Raw genomic sequence first — 25,795 nt, forward strand, 5'->3', positions numbered from 1 at the left:
CGAGCTCTCACGCTACGCACCTCGTTATTAGCTCACATGCTAAATGTTTTATTTACTCCTTTTTGTGTGCCAACGTGCCAGCTTAATTTCCTATTTTGTATCTCCTAGTTCTCATACTAGCGTCTTTGGTTTGCCTTTTGTTAGCTCCAGTGTTTTTGTTATAGCTCTCCTTCTGTTATTTAGAATAAATTGCTTATATCTTACCTTTGTTGTGTTCTTCGTTTTGACGCATCCTCGAGGGAATCGAACCCGGCACCACGATGCCACACAGGCGTAACCCCCGGGGATCAAACCCAGGATCTTTGTATTGTGAGGCACATGCATTAAGTTTGTCTTTTTGTTTTTAAAGACAAAATATTTTAGCAGTAAAAAAAAAAAAGGCACACATTCTGCTATAAAAGTGTGCCAGGTGACTATTTTTTTTTTAATGAACTCTTTAAACATGTGTAGGTTGTTCAGCATTAGTGGAAGAAATTCCGAAGTAGAAAATCGTAAAAGGTAAACACTATAAAAAACACTCACAATATGACTAATAAAAAGTAAATTGAAATAATATGACAGACCACCTCAAAAAACTGAATGGAATTTCACAGCCTTTTCGCTGAATAAAATCATGTACATGAAAATAAATAATGTGATTGAATGACTTGTTTGACAATTGTTTTGAAAATGAAGTCAGCTTGGTTTTGAAAGTTCTGAAATGTGTGTACATTTCATCTACAAACCTTAAAGCTTCACATTCAGCTCCTTCATGTGTGCCAGTATGTCCACAGCAAAATCTAAATCAGTGTCACTCAGCTCAGGGAAAGTGTCAGCTTTTGCAAGTTGCTCCAAACATGAGATCATCTCCTGTTTTAACCCCCACACACGATGACATACATTTGAATGGTAAAGCAAGTCCTGGTGATCGGGGTCTGTCTCTTCAAGAAATAAAATAAACTGATGATAGTGTAGTATAAAGTATTAAATTAATAAGCATCTTAAAGGCCTACTGAAACTCACTACTACCCACCACGCAGTCTGATAGTTTATACATCAATGATGAAATATTAACATTGCAACCCATGCCAATACTGCCTTTTTAGTTTACTAAATTACAATTTTAAATTGTGAGTTTCGTCTTGAAAACGTCGTGTAATGATGACGTGTACGTGCACACACACAGCTAAAAGTCGTCTGCTTTAACGGCATAATTACACAGTATTTTGGAGATCTGTGTTGCTGAATCTTTTGCAATTTGTTCAATTAGTATTGGAAAAGTCACAGTAGAAAGATGGAGTTGGGAGGCTTTAGCCTTTAGCCACACAAACACACGGTGATTCCTTGTTTAAAATTCCCAGAAGTGAAAATTTACTATGGATCACAGCGCGGTCAAGCAGACATGAATCCAGACCAAATGTCAACCAGCAGGTTTCGGTGAGAAAATTGTGGTTAAAAAGTTAGTTCTTACCGGATAAAAGCTGAGCTTGTGCCATCCATAGTTGCAGTCGACTCCCCTGAGACACTGGCGTCAACACCCGGCCGTGGACGTACACCTCCAAATATCAGGTAATATTAAACTCACTAAAACCCTAGCAACACAATAGAAAGATAAGGGATTTCCAAGAATCTTCCTAGTAAATGTGTTTAAAAACATCGGAATATGTCCCAATGTTTACCGCGTTTTTTTTTTTAGCTAGTTTTTTTTTTAACTAGTTTTTTTTTGTTGTTGTTGTTTATTTCTAGTCCGTCGCTATCAATATCCTCAAACACAAATCTTTCATCCTCGCTCAAATTAATGGGGAAATTGTCATTTTCTTGGTCTGAATAACTGTTTTGGTTGGAGACTCCCATTAAAATCAATGTGAATATGTGAGGAGCCATCAACATGTGACGTCATCGTCTGCGACTTCCGGTAAAGGGAGGCTTTTTCAGGAAGTACCAAAAGTGGAAAACTTTATCGTGGATGTTCTCTACTAAATCCTTTCAGCAAAGGTATGGCAATATCGTGAAATGATCAAGTATGACACATAGAATGGACCTGCTATTCCCGTTTAAATAAGAAAATATCATTTCAGTAGGCCTTTAACTGGCTTCACTACATAGTCAAGCTGCAATACAGATTTTCACAATGTCTCCTGGTGGATTTTGCAGTATAAAACTAAAACCTCGTGTTGGGGGTTGTCCTCTTTCACCTTCTCCTGGATTCTTTTTTAGTAACCCGGTGTTTATTCCTGTGAGATTTGGCGACCCATCTGTAGTAATAACGTTAGCTGGCTGACTCCAAGGCAGTTTGTGCCTCAGGACGACTTCTGTCAAGCTGTTAAAATAAGTCCTCTTCTCGCATTTTCCTTTTAGGGATTCCATGGCCAAAAACCCCTCTGTTATCTCAAAATTGATGAAAATCAAATGCTGAGCGGTGTCCCGAATGTCATTACCTTCATCCAGTGCCAAAGAATATAATGTAAATGACTGTTTTGTTGTTGAGCTTGTTAGCTAAGTTTTCATCAGTTGGCTCCACACGGCGAGTCACTGTCCTGCGTGATGAACTATATTTTGCAAATTTGCTCTTGCTCTCCCGGCACTAAACACCTGCTGTGGACTTTTTTTAGAAACTCTCCTCTGCAAAAAGGCTTACTCGTCTTGCGTAATTTGCATTTGTTGCTTGATTCTTGGATGGTAGTTTGTGGGATAAAGATGTTTTGCTGAGCCTGCAAATTAGCTTCTGACTTCTGAGCACTAGCGGTACGTTCTTGCATTGACTGGTTGTTTGCATGATTAGCGTGCTTGGTGGAGAAATTACGACGTACGTTGTATTCCTTTAAAACCGCAACGGTTTCTTGGCAAACAAGACATACAGCCTTTGAATGGACTTTAGTTGTCCATTCCTTATTAAATTTTTTATTACACAATTTGCTCAATTCTGTTTTATTTTTTGGCGGGCCGGATCAAAAAAACCAACGGGCCAGATGTGGCGCGCGGGCCGTAGATTGCCCACCCCTGGTCTAATGTATTCATTTGTGCTTCAAAAGCGTTGCATGGCTTTACATTGGAGATTGTCTTTGCTGTGAAGGAGGAGTTACATGTGAGTGCTGTCTGGAACTTCTTAACATAATGAGGAACCGAATGAAAGTCATTGATGTATCTGTTGCAGGTTTATCGAGATTCAATCAATCAATCAATGTTTATTTATATAGACCTAAATCACAAATGTCTCAAAGGACTGTACAAACCATTACGACTACGACATCCTCAGAAGAACCCACAAAAGGGCAAGGAAAACTCACACCCAGTGGGCAGGGAGAATTCACATCCAGTGGGACGCCAGTGAAAATGCTGACTATGAGAAACCTTGGAGAGGACCCCAGATGTGGGCAATCCCCCCCCTCTAGGGGACCGAAAGCAATGGATGTCGAGCGGGTCTAACATGATACTGTGAAAGTTCAATCCATAGTGGCTCCAACACAGCCGTGAGAGTTCAGTTCAAAGCGGATCCAAGACAGCAGCGAGAGTCCCGTCCACAGGAAACCATCCCAAGCGTAGGCGGATCAGCAGCGTAGAGATGTCCCCAACCGATACACAGGCGAGCGGTCCATCCTGGGTCCCGACGAGCGGTCCATCCTGGGTCTCGACTCTGGACAGCCAGTACTTCATCCATGGTCATCGGACCGGGCCCCCTCCACAAGGGAGGGGGGGGGACATAGGAGAAAAAAAAAAAGAAGCGGCAGATCAACTGGTCTAAAAAGGAGGTCTATTTAAAGGCTAGAGTATACAGATGAGTTTTAAGGTGAGACTTAAATGCTTCTACTGAGGTAGCATCTCGAACTGTTACTGGAGGGCATTCCAGAGTACTGGAGCCCGAACGGAAAACGCTCTATAGCCCACAGACTTTTTTTGGGCTTTAGGAATCACTAATAAGCCGGAGTCTTTTGAACGCAGATTTCTTGTCCGGACATATGGTACAATACAATCGGCAAGATAGGATGGAGCTAGACCGTGTAGTATTTTATATTTAAGTAGTGAAACCTTAAAGTCACATCTTAAGTGCACAGGGAGCCAGTGCAGGTGAGCCAGTACAGGCGTAATGTGATCAAACTTTCTTGTTGTTGTCAAAAATCTAGCAGCCACATTTTGTACCAACTGTAATCTTTTAATGCTAGTCATGGGGAGACCCGAAAACAATACGTTACAGTAATCGAGACGAGACGTAACAAACGCATGGATAATGATCTCAGCGTCTTTAGTGGACAAAATGGAGCGAATTTTAGCGATATTACGGAGATGAAAGAAGGCCGTTTTAGTAACGCTTTTAATGTGTGACTCAAGGAGATTTTTTACCGAGTCACCTTGTTTTATTATTTGGTTGTCAAATGTTAAAGTTGTATTATAAAAAGCAGACACTGCCAGTAAAGTTGATAAAGATGCGATACCACACTGGCCAATCTAATGCTGCTTCATGATAATTGCTGTCATGTGACTCACAATGGTATTTTAGTGCTTGACCAAGCCTAAGCAGGTCTGACTTAAGATGAGTACAATTGTTGTATTTGATCAAAGGTACAGTAACACCAGGACCAGGATGGGTACATTTCACATTTAAATCAATATAGTCCCAATTACCGGTACCTGGGAATCGGGAACGGTATTCAACGGTACCAATTTTTTGGTACTTCTGTTTGTGTTCCTGTGTTAATAATTTGGTTAAAAATAAAATCTCATTTTTAATGTACCCATTTAATCTGGAGAACCTTCTATTCATATTTACATTAAATCACACAATCAAATAGTTGGATGCATGACGATGTAAGAACATTGGAAATAGGTGCAAATTTCCCAGCTTTCTATCCGAAATTGTTCATTGAATGAATAAGATTTTTTACATTAAATGTGATTATGTTTGCTGCATTGACAGGAAAAAACAACTATGATGCCTCCGGCTCCCTCTCACGCGACCTGGCTGCGCCTGCTCATCCATCGACTGACCAGTCATCAACACAGCGTGTTACTTCAGCGGTCCTTTATTCAGATGGTGGCTCAGCTTCTGAGGGAGACGGTCTATTGGGCCAGCCTGCCTTTTCGTCTGTCTTAACCGTCATGGCGGGAACTGTCAAACACCCAGAGAGCCTTGCTCACAACCAAACCTCCACGCCTCTCTCCAGTGACAACACCACCCAATGGCCTTCGCACAGTTCCAGCCGAGGCTCAGAGACGGCATCTTCATCGTCCTCTCTGGGGGGCAATAAGACCCAACAGGGGAGCTCATGTAAGTTTTTTTTTTCAATAACAACTTCCTCTGTGATGTGTCTGTGATGTGTCTGTTGGCTTAACCATGAGATGTTCAAAAAACGAAATAATAAAATAAAATACGTTTTAATATTTTTATTCTGGTCTATGCTTTCTATGTGAATTTGGTGTGGTTACTGTATATTTTGATAATTTCCATGGGCAAAATCACGGTAATTACATGTTTCCTGCAGACAATAAGTGAGGAAGACACAGGTGGTGCCTCCACGGCTACACATAAAGTGTATTGAGCGTGTGTGTGCAAGGGGGCGCATGCTTGTTGCCATCAGGAAAAGGCAGGCCATGAGGCAGCAAGTACCTCTACCTCACAGTAAGGGGCGATATATCAAATTTCAAAAACTGCCAACACCTGTTAACCCTTAAGAAGTATAAGAAAAAGACAACAAACAACTGCTACGCTTCCTGCAAATTGTTGTCACGTGGGGGTCGCATCTTTATGCGGGATCGTTCCTCCAATGCAGACAAGGATACTCTGGACGAAAACGTAAAGGTAGGATTTGATTTAATAAATAATACACTGTACTAAACAGACAGAAAAAAACAAAAGAACAGCGTGCCGAATGGACCGGAAGCTAAGGCTTACACTTAGCACAGAGTCTAAAACAGGAATACGTAACTGTTGCTTACCCTAAACAAGGAACCCAGGACGAGTGATCAAAAAGGGCAGGCTTTAATATTGTCTCTTGATTGGACACAGGTGTTTCCCAAAAAACAGAGGCAGGTGAAAATCAGAAGTAACCATAGTGACAAAACAAACAAGGAAGTGCAACCAGGAACTAAAGAAGTCCAAAACTAACAAAACATAATTAAACTGAACATAATCCGGACCACGGATCGTGACAAATGTGATGCTTTTTCGCCCTAAAAAAGGAGGATTTGATTTCTAAAATAAGGAATTTTTCAAGACTGGACTTTCAATCAAAGCAAGAAGTCATTAATGCTGGGAGAGCAACGCCAGAGCTACAAGATTTGATTCAAATGTGTATGGTCTGAGGACAGAAAATAACATGTTCATTTCAAAAGGATTGGTATAGTGGAAAAGAATGGCTTTGTGGCTGTACTACAAAACACATCTTTATTGCTTTCCTTGCCTTTTATTCTCAATGAGTGACCTTGTTTGGTCCCTAATAGGATATACTGAGCTGGCGACTTGTTCAGGGTGTATCACGTCTTCGGCCCGAATGCAGCTGAGATAGGCTGCATATGCATATATATATATATATATATATATATATATATATATATATATATATATATATATATATATATATATATATTCAAACCCCGTTTCCATGTGAGTTGGGAAATTGTGTTAGATGTAAATATAAACGGAATAGAATGACTTGCAAATCATTCTATTCCGTTTATATTTACATCAAACACAATTTCCCAACTCACATGGAAATTGGGTTTGAATATATATATATATATATATATATATATAAAGCCCGGCCCATGGCCAAATTGTTTTAACCCAAAGTGGCCCCCAAGTTAAAAAGTTGTATGCCATGCAGTTGCTGTTTTAATTGTGTGGTAAGTTTTTTGAAATGTTTTATTTTAGCATTATACTGTGTGTGTCGGTGAAACAGGGGTTAGTGCATGTGCCTCACAATACGAAGGTCCTGAGTAGTCCTGAGTTCAATCCCGGGCTCGGGATCTTTCTGTGCGGTGTTAGCATGTTATCCCTGTGACTGCGTGGGTTCCCTCTGGGAACTCCGGCTTCCTCCCACCTCCCACCTCCCACCAAAACATGCACCTGGGGATAAGTTGATTGGCAAAATTGGCTAAATTGGCCCTGGAGTGTGAATGTGAGAATGTGGGAGTGAATGTTGTCTGTCTATCTGTGTTGGCCCTGCGATGAGGAGGCGACTTGTCAAGGTGTACCCCGCCTTCCGCCCGAATGCAGCTGAGATAGGCTCCAGCACCCCCCGCTACCCCAAAAAGGGACAAGCTGTAGAAAATGAATAGATGAATGGCATACTGTGTGTTTTTGTGATTTTGAGTCAATGCTATTGCACCATACTGTCATGTTTGTAAATCTGACTTGTGGGTCAGTGCCTTCCCAACCTCAAACCTCACTGCATGTCACTGACATTGATTAAACATTCGGTTCAGTTCAGTTCAGTTCATTTCAGTTCAGTTTATTTGGAACATGCATACGAGACAATGTAATGCATCACATATTTCCAGTTGTTTCAATACAGCACGTCCGAAAACAAGTAGGAAGAAGCTGAGCTTATTTAATCCTACCCCTTTTCATTCAATAGCAATTTGATCCCATTTTCTTGTTCACTGTAACAGAACAGTGAATAAATAAGTAATAAATAAATAATAAACCATAGTAATTAAACAAATATCAAAAACTGTTGTGTAAACTGATCCATTTTCCCTTTGAAGTTTTCCAAAACGATGTTCCCCAGTATTGGTGACGTCTTGTTGTCTGACATTGGGATGTTGTCTCAATGCAGCCATCTCCTCTCTGAAAATTTTCAAATCAGTGTTATCTTGTTGTGGTCATGGTAGCTCAGCGGAGAAGTGAAGCCATTGGTGTTGTCAGCTCTTTGGTGTTTTTTTTTGTGTTTTTTTTTCTCACGCATTTTGTACCGGCCAGTGCTGTGTCAGCCTTTCTTGTAGATCACTTGTGGGGTCAGAAGCTTTTAAAATATGTCCAACTCCTTTGTGTCAGGACTTGGACTATGTGATAGTTTGTTTTCCCAACGCAAAGGAAAATTGGCACGAGCCAGACATGAAAGTGAGTACATTTGTATGTATTATACTAACAAACTACAAACCAAGGAAGCAAACAAAAGGCACGCACGAGGGCGGAGAACAAACTTGACCACAAAACAAAAGACTAGCACAAAGGCTATAAACTTTAAACATGAAACAAAACACTTGCACTGTGGCATAAAGAAAACCAAAAACTTACTGTGACATGAGCATGAGGGAAACCGCATGGCCTGGCATGAAGGGGTTGTGGAATGCGGAACGTTGCCAGGCCGACTACCTGGTAACTGTGGCTTAAATAATAGCTGTGATAATTAACAACAGGTGTGAGGGCTGAGGACACGGGCATGACATGAGTTGCTATGGTGATAAAACAAACAAGGAAGTGCAAACATAGCAACCGACTGTCCAAAAAACAAAACCAAACATGACCAAAACAAAACCTGATCTTATGGGCGTGACACTTTGTTTTTATGGTTTAGCTTAGGGTTGCTATGCAACGGCTTTGCGCTAGCATTTAACTAGTTAGCCCCCAGCTTTTCGGCACTTTCGGTTTGCTTATTTTACCGAATCTGTGCCTCCCGCTGGGCAGAGTTGAAGTCGAATATCTTAGCAAGCTGTGTTGTTGACGGGATCACAATCAGTCATTTTAAATTAGTTTTTTGGTCAAAACTGTAGTGTCAGGGGCGGAGCTCTTCAAGTTTACTTCCTCCCTCAAAAAGCATGCTGTTCCAACGTTAGGTTTGAGTTGCTCAATGTCAGGACTTATTTCAACAAGTTTTTAATGTTGTTTTAATGTATTGTGCCTGCTGGCAACCAATTTTGCATTTAAGGATGTAACGATAAATGGTATAATAAACAGTGGTAAAACTTTTGACGGTTAGTGTTTCCGTTATTTATAAAAATGATCAAAAAATTGTATTTGATCACTGCACTTTGATAATATCACGGACCGGTGACACTGCTTATTTACTGAAGAAGCAAACTAGAGCTTGCTGGCTTAAATGCTAACATGAATACAAAATACATTTATTTTTCCTATTAAAAGGTGCGTTAAGGTTAGAATAATGACTTGCATCATGTAGCTTGCATCCCTTCTGGCGGTAGTCTTGGGTCGCTTATAACTCTTCCGCGGGGGCTGGCGTGTAACTCCCTATTCTCTTTCAAAACTCTAAGGTGCAGTAACAACTGTTGTTAACTATCTTTCTGAAATAGGGGTTTTAAACTTGTAGTAAACAAGGGCGTCTGAAGCGACAATGATCTGTGGGAGAGTCAGTAAAGGGAGGAGCAAGACGGCGTTGCTTACGCTAACTACATAGTACGAAAGTTTATTCCAGCCTTTACATTTGTACTGCGATGTTAGAATTTCTGAGTTCAGGAATTTCAACTGGAACGCCCCCCGAGTTCAAATTTCTTGCTCAGAAAGTTGGAAAGTCCTTGCCAATTCCAAATTGGCTTTTAAAGATGACTACTTCGGGTGTAAACAACATAATTTTCTGTGACATCTGTTACTAGCGTCTCTGACCAGTTTTTGTCAGACTAAATATGGCCTATATTGCCTTTTTTAAAGTGGTATACGTGGACTACACAACAAGAAATGGCATATTTTTGCTTTCTCTTCATCCACTGTCTTTGAAGGTTGCAGAAGGAGTGCATATTTCTTCAGGAGTTGTTCATATTCAGATAAGGCAAAGACATTAATATCTTTTTTGGATGGGGCCATATTGATTTCCGACCTCGCTACTAGAACGGTTATAGCTCGACTGTGACGTCATTCCCAGCTCAGACTTCGAAATTCCGATGTAAAAGGATCATACCATAAGCAACGACATATCCCGATCTAGACTTGTATAGACACATTGCTGTCTGAGCAACTCAGTCATTCAATTGTGTGCATTGAACCTACAGTCTGTGTTATTTTCAATAAAACTTGGTTAAGATATTTCCATGCATGCATTAGTACCTTTTGAGCACATTTACCAATACAGTAATAATAATAACCATGTCACTATTACTGTGATATGACATTTTCATATCCTTACATCCCTAACTGCAATGAATGTCCAAGCACCAGCCTTCATAAAGACAATACAAATCACAGCTGTCTCACTGCCACTATCTTCACCGGCTGTAAAAAGAGCAATTAAGTGAAAGTACACCTAATTGATTCATCATTCGATAAAGCCCAAGGGATGAGTCGACAGATGGCATTTTTGTAATCAGTTACAATGTAGCAGTAATCTTGAAACTAATGCACAAGTCAGGTGACAGCTACACAAAATTTGACTCTTTCCTATCAAGTTTTAACATCAAGGGCACAGGAGAAGTTCAGCTGCTAACAAAGATAAGCATCACATGTTTCCCTGACCGACACTAAAAATCAGTGTGTGCAGGCAGCAGCTGCCTCTTGTGTCCTCAGAGGACATCTAACCCAGGTGATTTACTGGTGGCAGGGGGTCACGGTTGACTTTGCCATCACTTTAAATGACGGACTAGGAGAGACGGTAGGGTCGCTGCTCAAAGAGTATGTTATCTCTGGCTTAGCTGCGTCACAAAGCTAAGGCTGAGTCCACCAAGGCTTCAGAATAATTCCACTGGCTGCGTAATAAAGTCATAAACGTGCAGTAGAGTATATGAGACATAATAACACAACTGTGTTATTCCTCAAATAACCGTCTCTTCTATCAGATTGCAATGTGACCTTTACAAAAACATGCACGGTGCCTACAGGAAATTCTGTGTTTCTTTTCACAGAAGCACTTCCAGCTTAAAGGGGATCCATCCATCCATCCATTTTCTACCGCTTATTCCCTTTTGGGGTTGCGGGGGGCGCTGGCGCCTATCCCAGCTACAATCGGGCGGAAGGCGGGGTACACCCTGGACAAGTCGCCACCTCATCGCAGGGCCAACACAGATAGACAGAGAACATTCACACTCGCATTTACACACTAGAGCCAATTTAGTGTTGCCCATCAACCTAGCTTAAAGGGGATCTATTATGCAAAACAGACCTTTCTTACTTGTTGGTACATACTATTGTGTATTTAGGATCTGCATAAGTCCCGAAAGTTTGAAATCAAACCATTTAGGCATGGCGGAGATATTCATAAAACAATTTTGCCATCCTTCATACTTCCTCCAGAGGGTCCGCTTGGAATTTGCCCAATATGTAATGTTTCTTTCCATTGGTGACATCAGCAGATAACTCCATACATGATAATGGTTTAAATTATGCCATTGTAGTCCAACGCGGTAGTGACTAAGCTTTTGCTTTTTCGATATCCCTTTGTTGTGGGGCAGACTACCTCGTACATACGGTATGTTGTGAGTTCAAATCCCGGCCGAGTCATACATAAGCCTATAAAAATAGGACCCATTGCCTCCCTGCTTGGCACTCAACATCAAGGGTTGGAATTGGGGGTTTAATCACCATAAATGATTCCCTGGCGTGGCACTGCTGCTGCCCACTGCTCCCCTTACTTCCCAGGTGGTGATCAAGGGGATGGGTCAAATGCAGAGGACACATTTCACCACACCTAGTGTGTGTGTGACAATTATTGGAACTTTAAAGGCCTACTGAAACCCACTGCTACCGACTACGCAGTCTGATAGTTTATACATCAATGATGAAATATTAACATTGCAACACATGCCAAAACGGCTTTTTTAGTTTACTAAATTACAATATTTAATTTCCTGCGAAGTGTCCTGTTGAAAACGTCGCGGAATGATGACGCGTGCGTTTGACGTCACCGGTCGTAGCGGACATTTTTTTCCAGCCCGATCCAAGCTATAAGTAGTCTGCTTTAATCGCATGATTACACAGTTTTCTGGACATCTGTGTTGCTGAATCTTTTGCAATTTGTTCAATTAATAATGGAGAAGTCAAAGAAGAAAGATGGATGTGGAAAGCGGTGTATTGCAGTTGCCTTTAGCAACACAAACACAGCTGGTGTTTCCTTGTTTAAAATGCTAGAAGTGAACATGGTTCCCGACCACATGTCAACCCGCAGGTTTTGGTGAGAAAATTGTGATAATAAGTCGGCTCTTACCGTAGTTATGAGCGGAGCTTACGTCCTCCTGCAGCTGCGTGGCTTCCCTCAAAGACACTGGCGGTCACCACACCCGTGGCCACACCCCTCCGATTTTCAGGTACTATATATTCTCAGTAAAACATTAGTAACACAATAAGCAGATAATGGATTTTCCAGAATTATCCTAGTAAATGTGTCTAATACCATCTGAATCGGCAGATCTTCCGTCAGCTGCCTCACAAGTCCAGTCTGGAGCGAGAGTAGAACCAGCCTCTTCCTGGGTCACCTCTCTGTCGACTAGTCCCTGAGCACGTGCAATTAACACTCCAACCTCGCGCTGTCCAATTCCCTCGCAGCAATGTAGCCACGATAGCACACAACTAAACTCTTTATAATGTTCCACACTCGCTCTCCAAATAGTAAACAGTCACAGGAAAGAGGGTCTCTTCAACAAACATAACTAATACGTGACTAACCCTGCCATTCGTGAAGACACTGTGCAGCTAACAAACACACGTGCGAGCTGCGGTTAGCACACCCGTCCCATCTACTGGTAACGTGAATGCCCAAACGTCCTAAACTTTAACGAGTGCAACTTATAAACTGTCACTTATTACACACTGAAATAGGAAGCTTACTGTGGTTATTTCTATGAACAGCAGCCATTATGAACTATCTACCGTGTATTATTACCGACGCCACATAGCTTGTTAATGCCAAAGCTCTTTTAACACTTTGTTTTACGTGCTGGCGGAAACGAAACGGCCCGCAACCATAGCAACCGAAAACCATAACAACCGAAGCCATAGCAACGGTTAAACAACTTAAAGAAACACATTTTACCTTTCCAAACGACACATATGAAATAGAAAATGGATGGATAGATAATAATAATTAAACCCTTAACAGAAACGATCTCCTATTTGTAGAATTAAAGCAGGGGTCGGCAACCCGCGGCTCCCCAGCCGCATGCGGCTCTTTGGCCACTCTGATGTGGCTCAGCCGCATAATCGCAGACCCCCCGATTGTTACGGGGGGATTTCGGATTTCGGTTCCTCTCCCAGACATCACCCGGGGTCAACATTCCCTGATTTTCACTAGGACTAAAATATTAGGGGCGTGTTGTGATGGATTTACTTTTAATGGATTTACTTTTAACGTCCTCTACAACATGTCATCGTGCCCGCCTTTATGCCATGCTATGCTATGCTATGCTATGCTATGCTATCTGCGTGCCGGTCGGAAGCATGCATTTCTCTGCTTCTATCGTCACTCGTACGAGATTGCAAGGCATACTGGGTGATACAGGTTACACTGAAGGTTGTGATATATACAACTTTAACAATCTTACTAATATGCGCCACACTGTGAACCCACACCAAACAAGAATGACAAACACATTTCGGGAGAACATCCTCACAGTAACACGTTATAAACATAACAATTACCCAGAATCCCTTGCATCCATGACTGTCCAAGCTATATTATACACCCCCGCGCCCTCAACCCCGCCCACCTCAACGGACGCACGGAGGGGGAGGGGGGGGTATGGGGGGTGACAATCATTGGTACTTTAACTTTAACTTTAACCCGGCAGTAATTCTAAGCATGCGATAATTATTTTGCAAAACGGGTTTGATCCGGCGGTAAAACGAGGCATGCGGATAATATATACCCGGCGGCAAATACGGTATGCTAAATTTTGACAAAAGAACCACCATTAGATGTTATGTATACTACAAGTACGTGTTTTAGCCCTGCGATGAGGTGGCGACTTGTCTAGGGTGTACCCCGCCTTCCGCCCGATTGTAGCTGAGATAGGCGCCAGCGCCACCCGCGCCACCAAAAGGGAATAAGCGGTAGGAAATGGATGGATGGAAGTACGTGTTTTAAATGCAGAAAAGTCCTTATATGACCCCTTATAAAGAAAACTGCACTTTTTAGAAATGTTGCCTATCATCCACAATCTTTATGTGAGACAAAAACATGTGTTTCCCTATTCTGTGCGTCTTAAACAATGAAAAACTGCTAGTAAGAGGCAGCTATCAATGCAAGTAATGAGGACGTGATCTGTTCCTTTCACTCTTTTTTGTGTACATTTGTCTTCCCTTGCACTCCAAACAACATTCAAAAGCCTCTAACACAGTTTTGTATTATATGCATGCTGTAAGGATGAAATACAGTGACAAGCATATTCATGCTAATTTAAGATATTTACAGTATTTTGTTTATTTTAAGCGTTACAGTAACTTCTTTCCTGGGCGCATCGATTCAATTGCAACACAATCTTAATCCATCAACAACAACAGCGAAGAGAGCACTTTCTGTTTTTACTACCACTAGTGACAGGCGTTGTGAGAGCCTTGGAGCGTTATCATGTTGCACTTTTGCTTAATGTTTCAAATAAGAGCATACAACCGTGACTTATAATGCTAGCTCCCACTGTGATGCGGACTGATGGGACGGTTGTATCTTTCAGCACTTTTGCTCTCTTTAAACTGACGGAATCAAAATAATTCTCACTCCTCAGATAAAAAATGCTTTCAAGAGATGTTCTGATGGTCTTATGTTGCATTTCATTTGTTGGGAGCCATATAGTATCAAGTTGGTAGTGTATGGATTTTCAAAGTTGACCTACTTCTCGACTTGGTGCCACAACTTTCTACTATATATGTGAGATGTATGATTTATAACCTGATATTAATATTTACTTGTTCAAAAGCAATACAGAAACATATCAAGCTCCTTCTTCTCCTTCATTCATGTCAGGCGTCGACCAAAGTAATTGGCAATTTAAGCTAGCTAGTAGCTGACTTAGGGCTTGGGGATATATCGATATTCTCGATTTATCGCGGGTTTGTCTCTGTGCGATATATAAAATGACTGTATTGTGATATTCGAGTATACGTTCTCACATAGTTGCTTTTAGCTGCGGGCATTACACTGCATGTGTTTCTCCCTCTTTCTTGTCTCTCCTTCTCACAAAGACTTAAACAAGCGCACCGTCTTACGTACATTACATGTGCAACGTCACACACCCTCCCCGAGCAGACAGGTAGCAACATGGGTAACATTAGCTGTGATGCTAACGGTGTGGTGCGATTGGTAACACGAAAAAAAGAAGGAGCAAATCTGATAATAAACGGAGGAAGATTTAATTCCCATGAAAAAACAGCACGGGTCCATCGTCTGGCGGTGGTTTGGCTTCAAGCGGGAAGTTGTTGAACAAATATGCAGCGAAAGCGTTGCTACAAAAAGTTGGGGCACTGATAATTTGTAGCATTTTTTGAAAAGTCACCCGCTAGAGAATGAAGAGTGCTTGAAACTGCATGTCAACGTCTCAGTTCAGTGCCACATCAACAAAATGCCGAAGTAACAATTTCCACATCATCACCATGGTAAAAAAACAACAACAACAGAAGGACATAACGTCCACAGTAACCTACCACAGAACAAAGGACATATACTATTTGATTTCCTATTATGCAGCTAATTTTTATTTAGCAGTTTCTGAAATATCTTGTGTGACATCATGCACAAAAGTGCACTTTATTTGTTTTAAACTATTGTAGTTGCGTTCTGTACAAAAAGTGCACTTTAGTGTTGTTTTGATTTGATATCCTAGTGACATCATGCACAAAAGTGCACTAATTGCTTGTTTTAAAATGTCTCTGACAATCTTGCACTTTCTGTTTTGGAAATGACATGACTGTTTATGCCACTGCTTAATAACTGTTTAATAAATACAGTTTTGGTAAATTGACTTAGTTGTGATTTCCTTTTATGCAGTATGAACAAGAATGTTTTAATGTAGACACATATAATCATCATACTGGTGTGATTATATGCATTGAGTGTTTATTCAAGGCTAAGGCAAAATATTGTGATACATATCGTGTATCGTGACATGACCCAAAAATATTGAGATATTATTAAAAGGCCATACCGCCCAGCCCTAAGCTAGCTACATGCAGTGGCCAGAGGAACAGTGTGAGAAAGGCTATAATTCATGAAGGCAGAAATGTAGTTTCTCTGTGTTAGTTTCCACAATGCCAATGTATCTATAGCTTCGTTAAAATGCAGGTCACAGCATGTAAATAGATCGTTTTTTTTTTTTTTTTTTTATGTATGAGGGCGTTATAGGCAGAATAGCTGACTCCCAATTATTGTTTGCCTCTTCATACTTGCAGTTTTTCATTATTTAGAATGCACTGAAAAGGGAAATACATGTGTTTTTGTCTTACATTAGGATTGTGGATGATGGGCAAAATTCCCCCCCCAAAAATAACATTTCCCTTTAACATAGCACATTAGTAACACAAAATAAGTTACATGTCCACTTTAACGTGGATACATGTTTGTTTAGAGAAACCCTTTTTTTTTTATTAATATGAAAATTATGTTTAAGTTAATAAACCGAAATGTAAATACATATACATTCCTTTCTTCATTGAATGTCTTTGCTCATGCAAAATGAAAAACAAATAAAGTAGATTAAAAATGATATGTAATCATAATGAATCATAATCAATCTGATTGGAAAAAAGCAATCGTTTGACAGGACTAATATAACATGGTTTCTTTCCTGCCAATAAATTCTATTGCAATAAAAAGGAAGAGGAAGAGGATGAAGGAAGGATGGCAACAAAAAGGGTGAATTAGTGTATTTACACCATCAACAAGCGTATTGAAGTGCACCCCTGCAATTTGCACCCAAAAAACAAGTGGAGTGGAAAGTGTAACAGTTTGGTTGGGATACTTTGGAACCCTGTACAACAGAACCAAACTGAACCAGGCCGTAATGTTTGCTTTGGTAGTTTGTGAGTCAATTTCAAAAAGCAGCATGTGCACTAGTAGTGGAAACTCCGGTCGCTGATGGGCAACATACTTTGTGCAGAGAGATATTAGGAGCTATTTTCAGCTTTGGCACACACAAGCCATGGCAGCACATATAAAGTGGGGCAGTACCCATTTTTTGAAAAGAGATATCCCTTTGAATGACAAGAAGTTCTGGCTTTTATTGGCCAAGTGCTAATCGGAACTCACAGAAGCAGATGGCGCCCCCAAAATTAGGAAATTGACAACTGTGCACGTGCATATGTTATAATTGACTGATCAACTTCCGGTTCTTTTCATCCATTGTGAAGAGTTTAAATTCCTTTTGCACCCTATACAAATCGTCAAAGCTGTCACCTCAAAGAAGCCTTGCCTTATCCACAGCACACCTTGAATGCCTGATACATCGCAGGAAGTGACAATAATGTTGGTTTTCTTACAGCAGCAGAGATGGTTAAGTTAACAGCTGCAACATCTGGAGTGTCTGAGCATGCTGTCCACGAAGAGTCCAGACTCACCCTTTCCCAATCGGTCGCAATGATTCCTCTTCCTGGGCCCACTGAGAGGACATCTCAGGTATCGCCACTGACTGCTCAGCAGGACACCACAACAGCTTCCCTGAAGCTCACCACCACCACCATCACTGTGGCTTCAAGCACCACTACGAGTAAACCCCATAGTTCAACGCCTTCACAGTCGACCACCGTGACCACCAGGAAAACAGCCACCACCACAACCATGAGGGCTCCAACTAGCAGGCGTCTTTTCCCACCACCCGTCCTTAGAACGAGCCCTCCGAGAGGGACCACGACGGTCTTTATTTCCCCTTTCACCACCACAACTGAGGCTCCACCTCAGCAGTGCAACATAACTGAGAGAATGTGGGTGAGAACAGGTAAATATCAACCATGTAGATGTGTCAGTGTTATTTTCTCTGTTCTATATTGAGAGTTCTGTATCTTCTAGTTGTATCGATCTACGTGAGAAGGAACAGGCTGGACAGCATCCAGAGGCAGAATCTGCGCAGGGGACTTAGTCAAGGCCTGCGGAAAGCTTTAAATGATAGTTCAGCCCAAGCACAGGTAAAATCTGCTCTATTTAACTATTAAAATGTGTTCAAATGAAGGACACTTTCTTATGCACTTGGGTACACTTGCATGCCTATTCAAATCGAACCGCAAACATGTTGCTTTACCATACAGTAAAGTTCAGTGGGGTAAAAATAGTGTAAGCCAACTCTTCTATTCCTAACTTATACAAAAGGGTTCACATTTGCCAAAACAACCCAAAATGTTGAAAGAGCCTTTTTGGACCAAAAATACAACAAAAAAAAATCCCTCTGGAGCTGCAAAAATTTAAATCCTTATATAAGTCTTATAATGAAAGCGACACAGGGTGTAAGTGTTTATATTAGCTATTAACTATCTAAATGACTATGTTTCGCAGACTCACGCAAATCTTTGTTGATGGAAATGTTGAAATTTAATATCTATTCTACCAATTTTTGTAACATTGGAAAACATTTATAAAATGGAGGGTTCTCAGAGGGTGAGATAGCTCCTGGAAATTACTGGCTTAGAATGGCCAAAGGTATAAATGTGTGTCCAAGTTAAAGGAAACGGCATGCTGTTTTCTTCTAATGGAAGAATATTTGGCAAGTTGGGTAACGTTTGCTGTGGCACACAAACAACTATCAGACATGCAGTCAATATTACATACAGATAGCGTGTCATGAGACATGCTAATATAAATTAAATACACAGAGGACATATGTAGAGGAAATTAAATGAGCTTGAATATACTGTACCTAAAAACAAGGTGTAATGATGCAATATGTACACACAGCTACCCTAAATAGCATGTTAACATTGATTAGCTTGCAGTTATGCACTGACCAAATATGCCTGATTAGCACTACACACATGTCAATAACATCAACAAAGCTCACCTTTGTGCATTCACACACAGCATAAAAAGTTTGGTGGACAAAATGAGACAAACAAGAGATGGCATAAAACATGTCTTACCGTGGCAGCGTTGCAGAACGTTTTACACTACGGTGTTGTTAAGGACCGCCGAAATTAGTAGGACAAAACGGCGCTCGCCAAATCCTCTCATCAGTGAAGCATGTTTAATATAAACAGTTGGATTTCTAATAATTAGGAAGGTTTGTGTCATGTTTGCTCTCTTACAGAAACACTATTAAAAGAAAAATTATATATTTTTTCCACCATCTTTTCCATTTTCATACATTTTTGAAAAAGCTCCAGGGAGACACTAGGGCGGGGCTAAAAAGCCGCATGCAGATCGAGAGCCGCGGGTTGCAGACCCCCGACCTAGACTGTGAACCGGCTGTCACCATGGAGACACTCATGAACCTCCACAATCATGGCATTATATGCTCCAACATGTTGTGTTTGTTGAAAATGCAGAATACAAATATAATATGCACCACCTTTCTGGGCTTTACTGAATATTGACAACAGAACCTACAAACCCTGTTTCCATATGAGTTTGGAAATTGTGTTAAATGTAAATATAAACAGAATACAAATATTTGCAAATCCTTTTCAACCCATATTCAGTTGAATGCACAACAAAGACAAGATATTTGATGTTCAAACTAATAAACTTTGTTTTTTTTTTGCAAAAAACAATTAACTTATAATTTCATGGCTGCAACATGTGCCAAAGTAGTTGGGAAAGGGCATGTTCACCACTGTGTTACATCACCTTTTCTTTTAACAACACTCAATAAACCTTTGGAAACTGAAAAAACTAATTGTTGAAGCTTTGAAAGTGGAATTCTTGTTTTATGTAGAGCTTCAGTCGTTCAACAGTCCGGGGTCTCCGCTGTAGTATTTTACGCTTCATAATGCGCCACACATTTTCGATGGGAGACAGGTCTGGACTGCAGGCGGGCCAAGAAAGTACCCACACTATTTTACGACGAAGCCACGCTGTTGTAACACGTGGCTTGGCATGTATTGCTGAAATAAGCAGGGGCGTCCATGATAACGTTGCTTGGATGACAACATATGTTGCTCCAAAACCTGTATGGACCTTTCAGCATTAATGGTGCCTTCACAGATGTGTAAGTTACCCATGCCTTGGGCACTAATGCACCCCCATACCATCACAGATGCTTGCTTTTGAAGCTGCTTTTATACCCAATCATGGCACCCACCCGTTCCCAATTAGCCTGCACACCTGTGGGATGTTCCAAATATGTGTTTGAAAGGAATTTCTCAACTTTATCAGTATTTATTGCCACCTTTCCCAACTTCTTTGTCACGTGTTGCTGGCATCAAATTCTAAAGTTGATTATTATTTGCAAAACATTTTTTTTTTTATCAGTTCGAACATCAAATATGTTGTCTTTGTAGCATATTCAACTGAATATGGGTTGAAAATGATTTGCAAATCATTGTATTCCGTTTATATTTACATCTAACACAATATTCCAAAATTAAATGGAAACGGGGTTTGTATTTTTAACACGCTGAAGGCGCACTTTGGGATGTGCCGATGTTGTGATGGTGCATCTGGTTCCTTTTAGTCACAATACCAATTTTTTTGTATAGGAGTTGGAGCTATCCGATATGAAAAAAACAGACACCATTAAAAAACAATCAATGAGACCCCTCATTCAGCAGCTATACAATTATAATATGATATTGCTGAATGGAAGATAAATCTAATTTTTTTGTTTGTTTGTTTTCTTATAAAACACCTTTTTACCTACTTGTTGCCTCTTTGGTTTTTTGCAACTTGAGAACGTGCCAATTATCACAGCTCAATGAGCTCTACAAAACACAGACTGTAGCTTTAAGTTTTTTTTGTGGAATCACCACAGAATTTGGTGTATATAGTAAAGGGACTGACATGTACATGTTGGTTAAAAAATGTGGCCACCTTGCATCAGAACGTCTAACAAAAGGCACAGGCGAGACTTAGCAACAAGTCGGTTGCTTTGGAAACTTTTAGAATATCTGTATGACGTATATAATATAATTTTTTCCATAGTATTTGGGTTCGCACCTTTTTTTCTAAAATGAACTGCTTATACACTTCCCTGACTAAATACGCTCATGAGCAGTTGTCAACAGTTTCTATTGTTTTCTGTTGGCACAAATTTGGAAGTGTATTAACATGGGTAGAGCGTCAAGGACCCTCATGTAGGCTGTGTGAAAAGAGTTAAGGACTAATATAGAAATTAGGTTGCCTGATTGCGTCCCAGAAGGCAGCGGGGGAGTGATGTCACATAAACGAGGTGCACCGCCAGTCAAATATGAAGACTGCAGATCCATCCATCAGATGTCTTCTCATTGGCATTGGACAATATCCATCCATCCATTTTCTACCGCTTGTCCAATGTAAGTTTATTATTGCGGTTGTTGTTTGACAGTTAAGGTTCTAGACTTCTACAAAGTACAAGTACAGTAATAGAAAAATATAGGTTGACCAATAGTTGTCCATTACTCCTCAAGGTGAGTCCTCACAACGTGGAGAAATGTACCGTTTATTAGTCCTGCCATTACATGAAGGTCAGTGCTCTCCTGCGTCTCGTGTCTGAGGGTTGTCTTGCTTCCCAGCACTCCCGTCACCTATTACATCATGAGGCTCGTTGGAACTCTTTTAGTAGCGCTACTCTCTCATCCAATGGGATGCAAGCTGCTTGGCAAGGGCAATAACCTTAAATCTTGTAAACGTTTGCAAGGATGTGACAACATTTTTTAAACTTTTTTCAACCACAATTTTACAAACCCCGTTTCCATATGAGTTGGGAAATTGTGTTAGATGTAAATATAAACTTAATACAATGATTTGCAAATCATTTTCAAGCCATATTCAGTTGAATATGCTACAAAGACAACATATTTGATGTTCAAACTGATAAACCTTTTTTTTTTTTTCAAAGAATTATTAACTTTAGAATTTGATGCCAGCAACACGTGACAAAGAAGTTAGGAAAGGTGGCAATACATACTGATAAAGTTGAGGAATGCTCATCAAACACTTCTATGGAACATCCCGCAGGTGTGCAGGCTAATTGGGAACAGTTGGGTGCCATAATTGGGTAAAAAAGCAGCTTCCATGAAATGCTAAGTAAATCACAAACAAGGATGGGGTGAGGGTCACCACTTTGTAAGCAAATTGTCGAACAGTTTTAGAACAACATTTCTCAACGAGCTATTGCAAAGAAGTCATGGATTTTACCATCTACGGTCCGTAAAATCGTCAAAACGTTCAGAGAATCTGGAGAATATCACTGCACGTAAGCAATGATATTACGGACTTTTGATCCCTCAGGCGGTACTGCATCAAAAACCGACATCAGTGTGTAAAGGATATCACCACATGGGCACAGGAACACTTCATAAAACCACTGTCAGTAACTACAGTTGGTCGCTACATCTGTAAGTGCAAGTTAAAACTCTACTATGCAAAGCCAAACCCATTTGTCAACAACACCAAGGAACACCACTGGCTTCGCTGGGCCCGAGCTCACTTAAGATGGACTGATGCAAAGTGGAAAAGTGTTCTGTGGTCTGACGAGTCCACATTTCAAATTATATTTGGAAACAGAGGACGTGGTGTCCTCCAGAACAAAGAGGGAAATAACCATTCGGATTGTTGTAGATGCAAAGTTCAAAATCCAGCATCTGTGATGGTATGGGGCTGTATTAGTGCCCAATGCATGGGTAACTTACACATCTGTGAAGGCACCATTAATGCTGAAAGGTCCATACAGGTTTTGGAACAGCATATGTTGTCATCCAAGCAACGTTATCATGGACGCCCCTGCTTATTTCAGCAAGACAATGCCAAGCCACGTGTTATAACAGCGTGGTTTCGTAGTAAAAGAGTACGGGTACTTTCATGGTCCACCTGCAGTCCAGACCTGTCTCCTATCAAAAATGTGTGGCGCATTATGAAGCCTAAAATACGACAACTCGCCCCATCCTTGTTTGTGAATTACTTAACATTTCATGGAAGCTGCTTTTATACCCAATCATGGCACCCACCTGTTCCCAATTAGCCTGCACACCTGTGGGATGTTCCAAATAAGTGTTTGATGATCATTTCTCAACTTTATCAGTATCTATTGCCACCTTTCCCAACTTCTTTGTCACGTGTTGCTGGCATCAAATTCTAAAGTCGATGATTATCTGCAAAAAATAAAATAAAATGTATCAGTTTGAACATCAAATATGTTGTCTTTGTAGCATATTCAACTGAATATGGGTTGAAAATTATTTGCAAATCATTGTATTCTGTTTATATTTACATCTAACACAATTTCCCAATTCATATGGAAACAGGGTTTGTAGATATTGCATTGTATTACATCTTCGGCAGGTATTTCTAGCAACTGGAAACTTTTCCAAAATGGGTCTAAAAGGACTTTTAAAGGATCACGTAAATGTATAATGACCTCATGAGCATGATGTATACAGTAACACGTACATAATGTAGAGTTCTCTGGTTATATTTTAACAAAGTGCTTAAGTGTTTGGCCAGCACAGACCAAGGTACTGTATTTTATCACAAATGTATTTTATCACAAATTTGTATTTTATCACAAATGTGTCTCTGAATGAGTCCAAAATAGCATGTATTCAATTGAAAAATAAATTTACCATTGATGGATGTAATGGAAACAGAGTTAGCCATACAGGGCCTGATCTACTGAAGGTTAGTGTATATTAAAACACGTGCACACTTGATATCACATGTAAAGCTGATCAAATAAGCTCTTGCACACAGGATTGTGTCTCTTTAGTGAAAAGCACAATCGATTTAGCGTGTTGTCTTTATGCAATGGTGGGCCGTGAGGGCCAGCAAGGCCTTCCCTGCTGGCCTAACATAACCAGAAATCATGATCATGATTAAAGATCAAAGTAATTTTTGATTTACTTTCATAAAATATCAAAAACTATTCATATTCTCTTCATGTCATATTATGCTCCTCTCAATGCTGTTGTTTTTAGTTTAGAGTTTCTGTCCAATCATAATTCAGCCAGCTTATGTTGCCATGCTGTACGAAATCTGCCCGGAGCCTTCAGAATCAACAATGCGGCCGTCTTTACACTGCAAGTGAATGGGCACACATATAGGTGATAGACAATTGCGATAGCCAATCAGATCACGAGTTATTGCCAGTAAGGCCTTGTAACTGGTCTAACGCTGTGATTGGATATTCACTTGTTAGTTTCAAGTGAGTAGTCAATACCAAGTTGCAAAAACAGGAAGCATTATATGAACCATAGAAAGCCACATAAAACTCACTGGTACAATAACCACAAAGATAAAGTGTTTGTCTTGCACCTAGTAATCCGCTATGGACAGACAAAGCCAAATAATTCAGGTGTAGTGAGCGGTGTGCGCTTCCACAAACGTAATACATTGTCATACGAATAGTACCACTGGTTTCTACAGCGTCGAATGGGTGCTACAAATTTTGAGTTCCGATATTGTTTTTCTTAATTTTTTTTTAATTTTTATGTGTTTTATACAGTTCTTTTAATCTTGACAGTACCACCTAAGACATGTTTTAATTGCTGAAGGGGGTTTATCCATCCATCCATCTTCTTCCGCTTATCCGAGGTAGGGTCGCGGGGGCAGCAGCCGAAGCAGGGAAGCCCAGACTTCCCTCTCCCCAGCCACTTCGTCCAACTCTTCCCGGGGGATCCCGAGGCGTTCCCAGGCCAGCCGGGAGACATAGTTTTCCCAACATGTCCTGGGTCTTCCCCGTGGCCTCCTTCCGGTCGGAGGTGCCCTAAACACCTCCCAGGGGAGGCGTTCGGGTGGCATCCTGACCAGATGCCCTAACCACCTTATATGGCTCCTATCGATGTGGAGGAGCAGCGGCTTTACTTCTCACCCTATCTCTTAGGGAGAGCCCCGCCACCCGGCGGAGGAAGGAGGGTTTATTGAATGTTAAATGCGATGAAAAATAGACCTTTTTGTACACTGTTGAGGGGAATCAATGCCCAGTAGTGTGCAAGTGTGTTCTGTAAAGTGTCTCCATCCATGTCCATGTGGTGACATAAATTACGGTATTTTGAGAGGTGAAGTCGGACATCACTGAAGGCCTAGGTGGGAAACGCACGACCCGCCACTGTCTTTATGTACTGTATATGCTGCTCATCACAACACCCACAATACTGGGAAGAGAAAATGCAATATGATTTTTTAGCACACACAGTGTGATCTATCGAGACAAAAACTGTTGTGTGGGAGCTGTTTTGCGTCTCAATTTAGCACATCTGAAATGTACTGACATCGTGCTGCAGCTCCGTCTTACTTATGCTTGTCAACATATATAGACAGTCAAAAATGAAGTTGTTTGACACATCGTCTATTCAGCAATATAATTTTTAATTTTATAGCTGCTTGATGACTTGAAGGGCTGATTAAAACAAATAAAATTAATGCATTTTGGTGTATGCTGGCGTTTTTTTTAATGACATTGGTTTTTTTTTTTTTTTAAAACTTATTGGAATTTTCTCACACTCCCTTCTTCATTCATTCATAAATATAAAATTATTATAAACTATTTCATTTTCTTGCGTCTGGAATATTTCAGTGCCAGTGTCTCCGAGGGCACACCTTGAGTGTGCTAAAAAAGTAGATTTTATTGTAGAACTGCCTCCAAAATGCCCAGAAAAAGTGATAGATATCTGCTGCATATTTCAAAACAAAGCAAAACGGCACAGGTAGGAACATGACATCATGGGTATCCAGTGAATTTGTGTCTCTACGAGGAAAGACCCATTGTACACACAAAAACTTGTTTAAACTTGCAATCAATTGTCTTATAATATCATGCACAACATTCCCAGTGAACAAACACAAGTTTATAGTTTGCGCAGGCTATTTAGCACTTGTTTTTTTTTTATGTTAATAAA

At 40.5% G+C, this 25,795-nt stretch overlaps 1 protein-coding gene across 5 annotated transcripts in view; it reads left to right on the forward strand.

Moving 5' to 3' along the window:
* kiaa1549lb (KIAA1549-like b) overlaps positions 1–25,795 on the forward strand; it is a 190,709-nt gene that overhangs the window by 74,453 nt on the left and 90,461 nt on the right. For 3 of the 5 annotated variants that reach the window (XM_061880658.1, XM_061880643.1, XM_061880667.1), the window contains exons 2-4: positions 4,892–5,242; positions 17,323–17,775; positions 17,847–17,962. In XM_061880658.1, coding sequence (XP_061736642.1) covers positions 4,892–5,242; positions 17,323–17,775; positions 17,847–17,962 — 920 coding nt within the window. Of the gene's footprint in view, positions 1–1,481; positions 1,549–4,891; positions 5,243–17,322; positions 17,776–17,846; positions 17,963–25,795 lie in introns of all 5 variants that reach the window. The other 2 variants (XM_061880676.1, XM_061880650.1) reach the window with 2 other exon arrangements.

Source organism: Nerophis ophidion, linkage group LG02, assembly GCF_033978795.1.
Source record: "Nerophis ophidion isolate RoL-2023_Sa linkage group LG02, RoL_Noph_v1.0, whole genome shotgun sequence".
In the NCBI taxonomy this organism is placed as follows: Eukaryota; Metazoa; Chordata; class Actinopteri; order Syngnathiformes; family Syngnathidae; genus Nerophis; species Nerophis ophidion.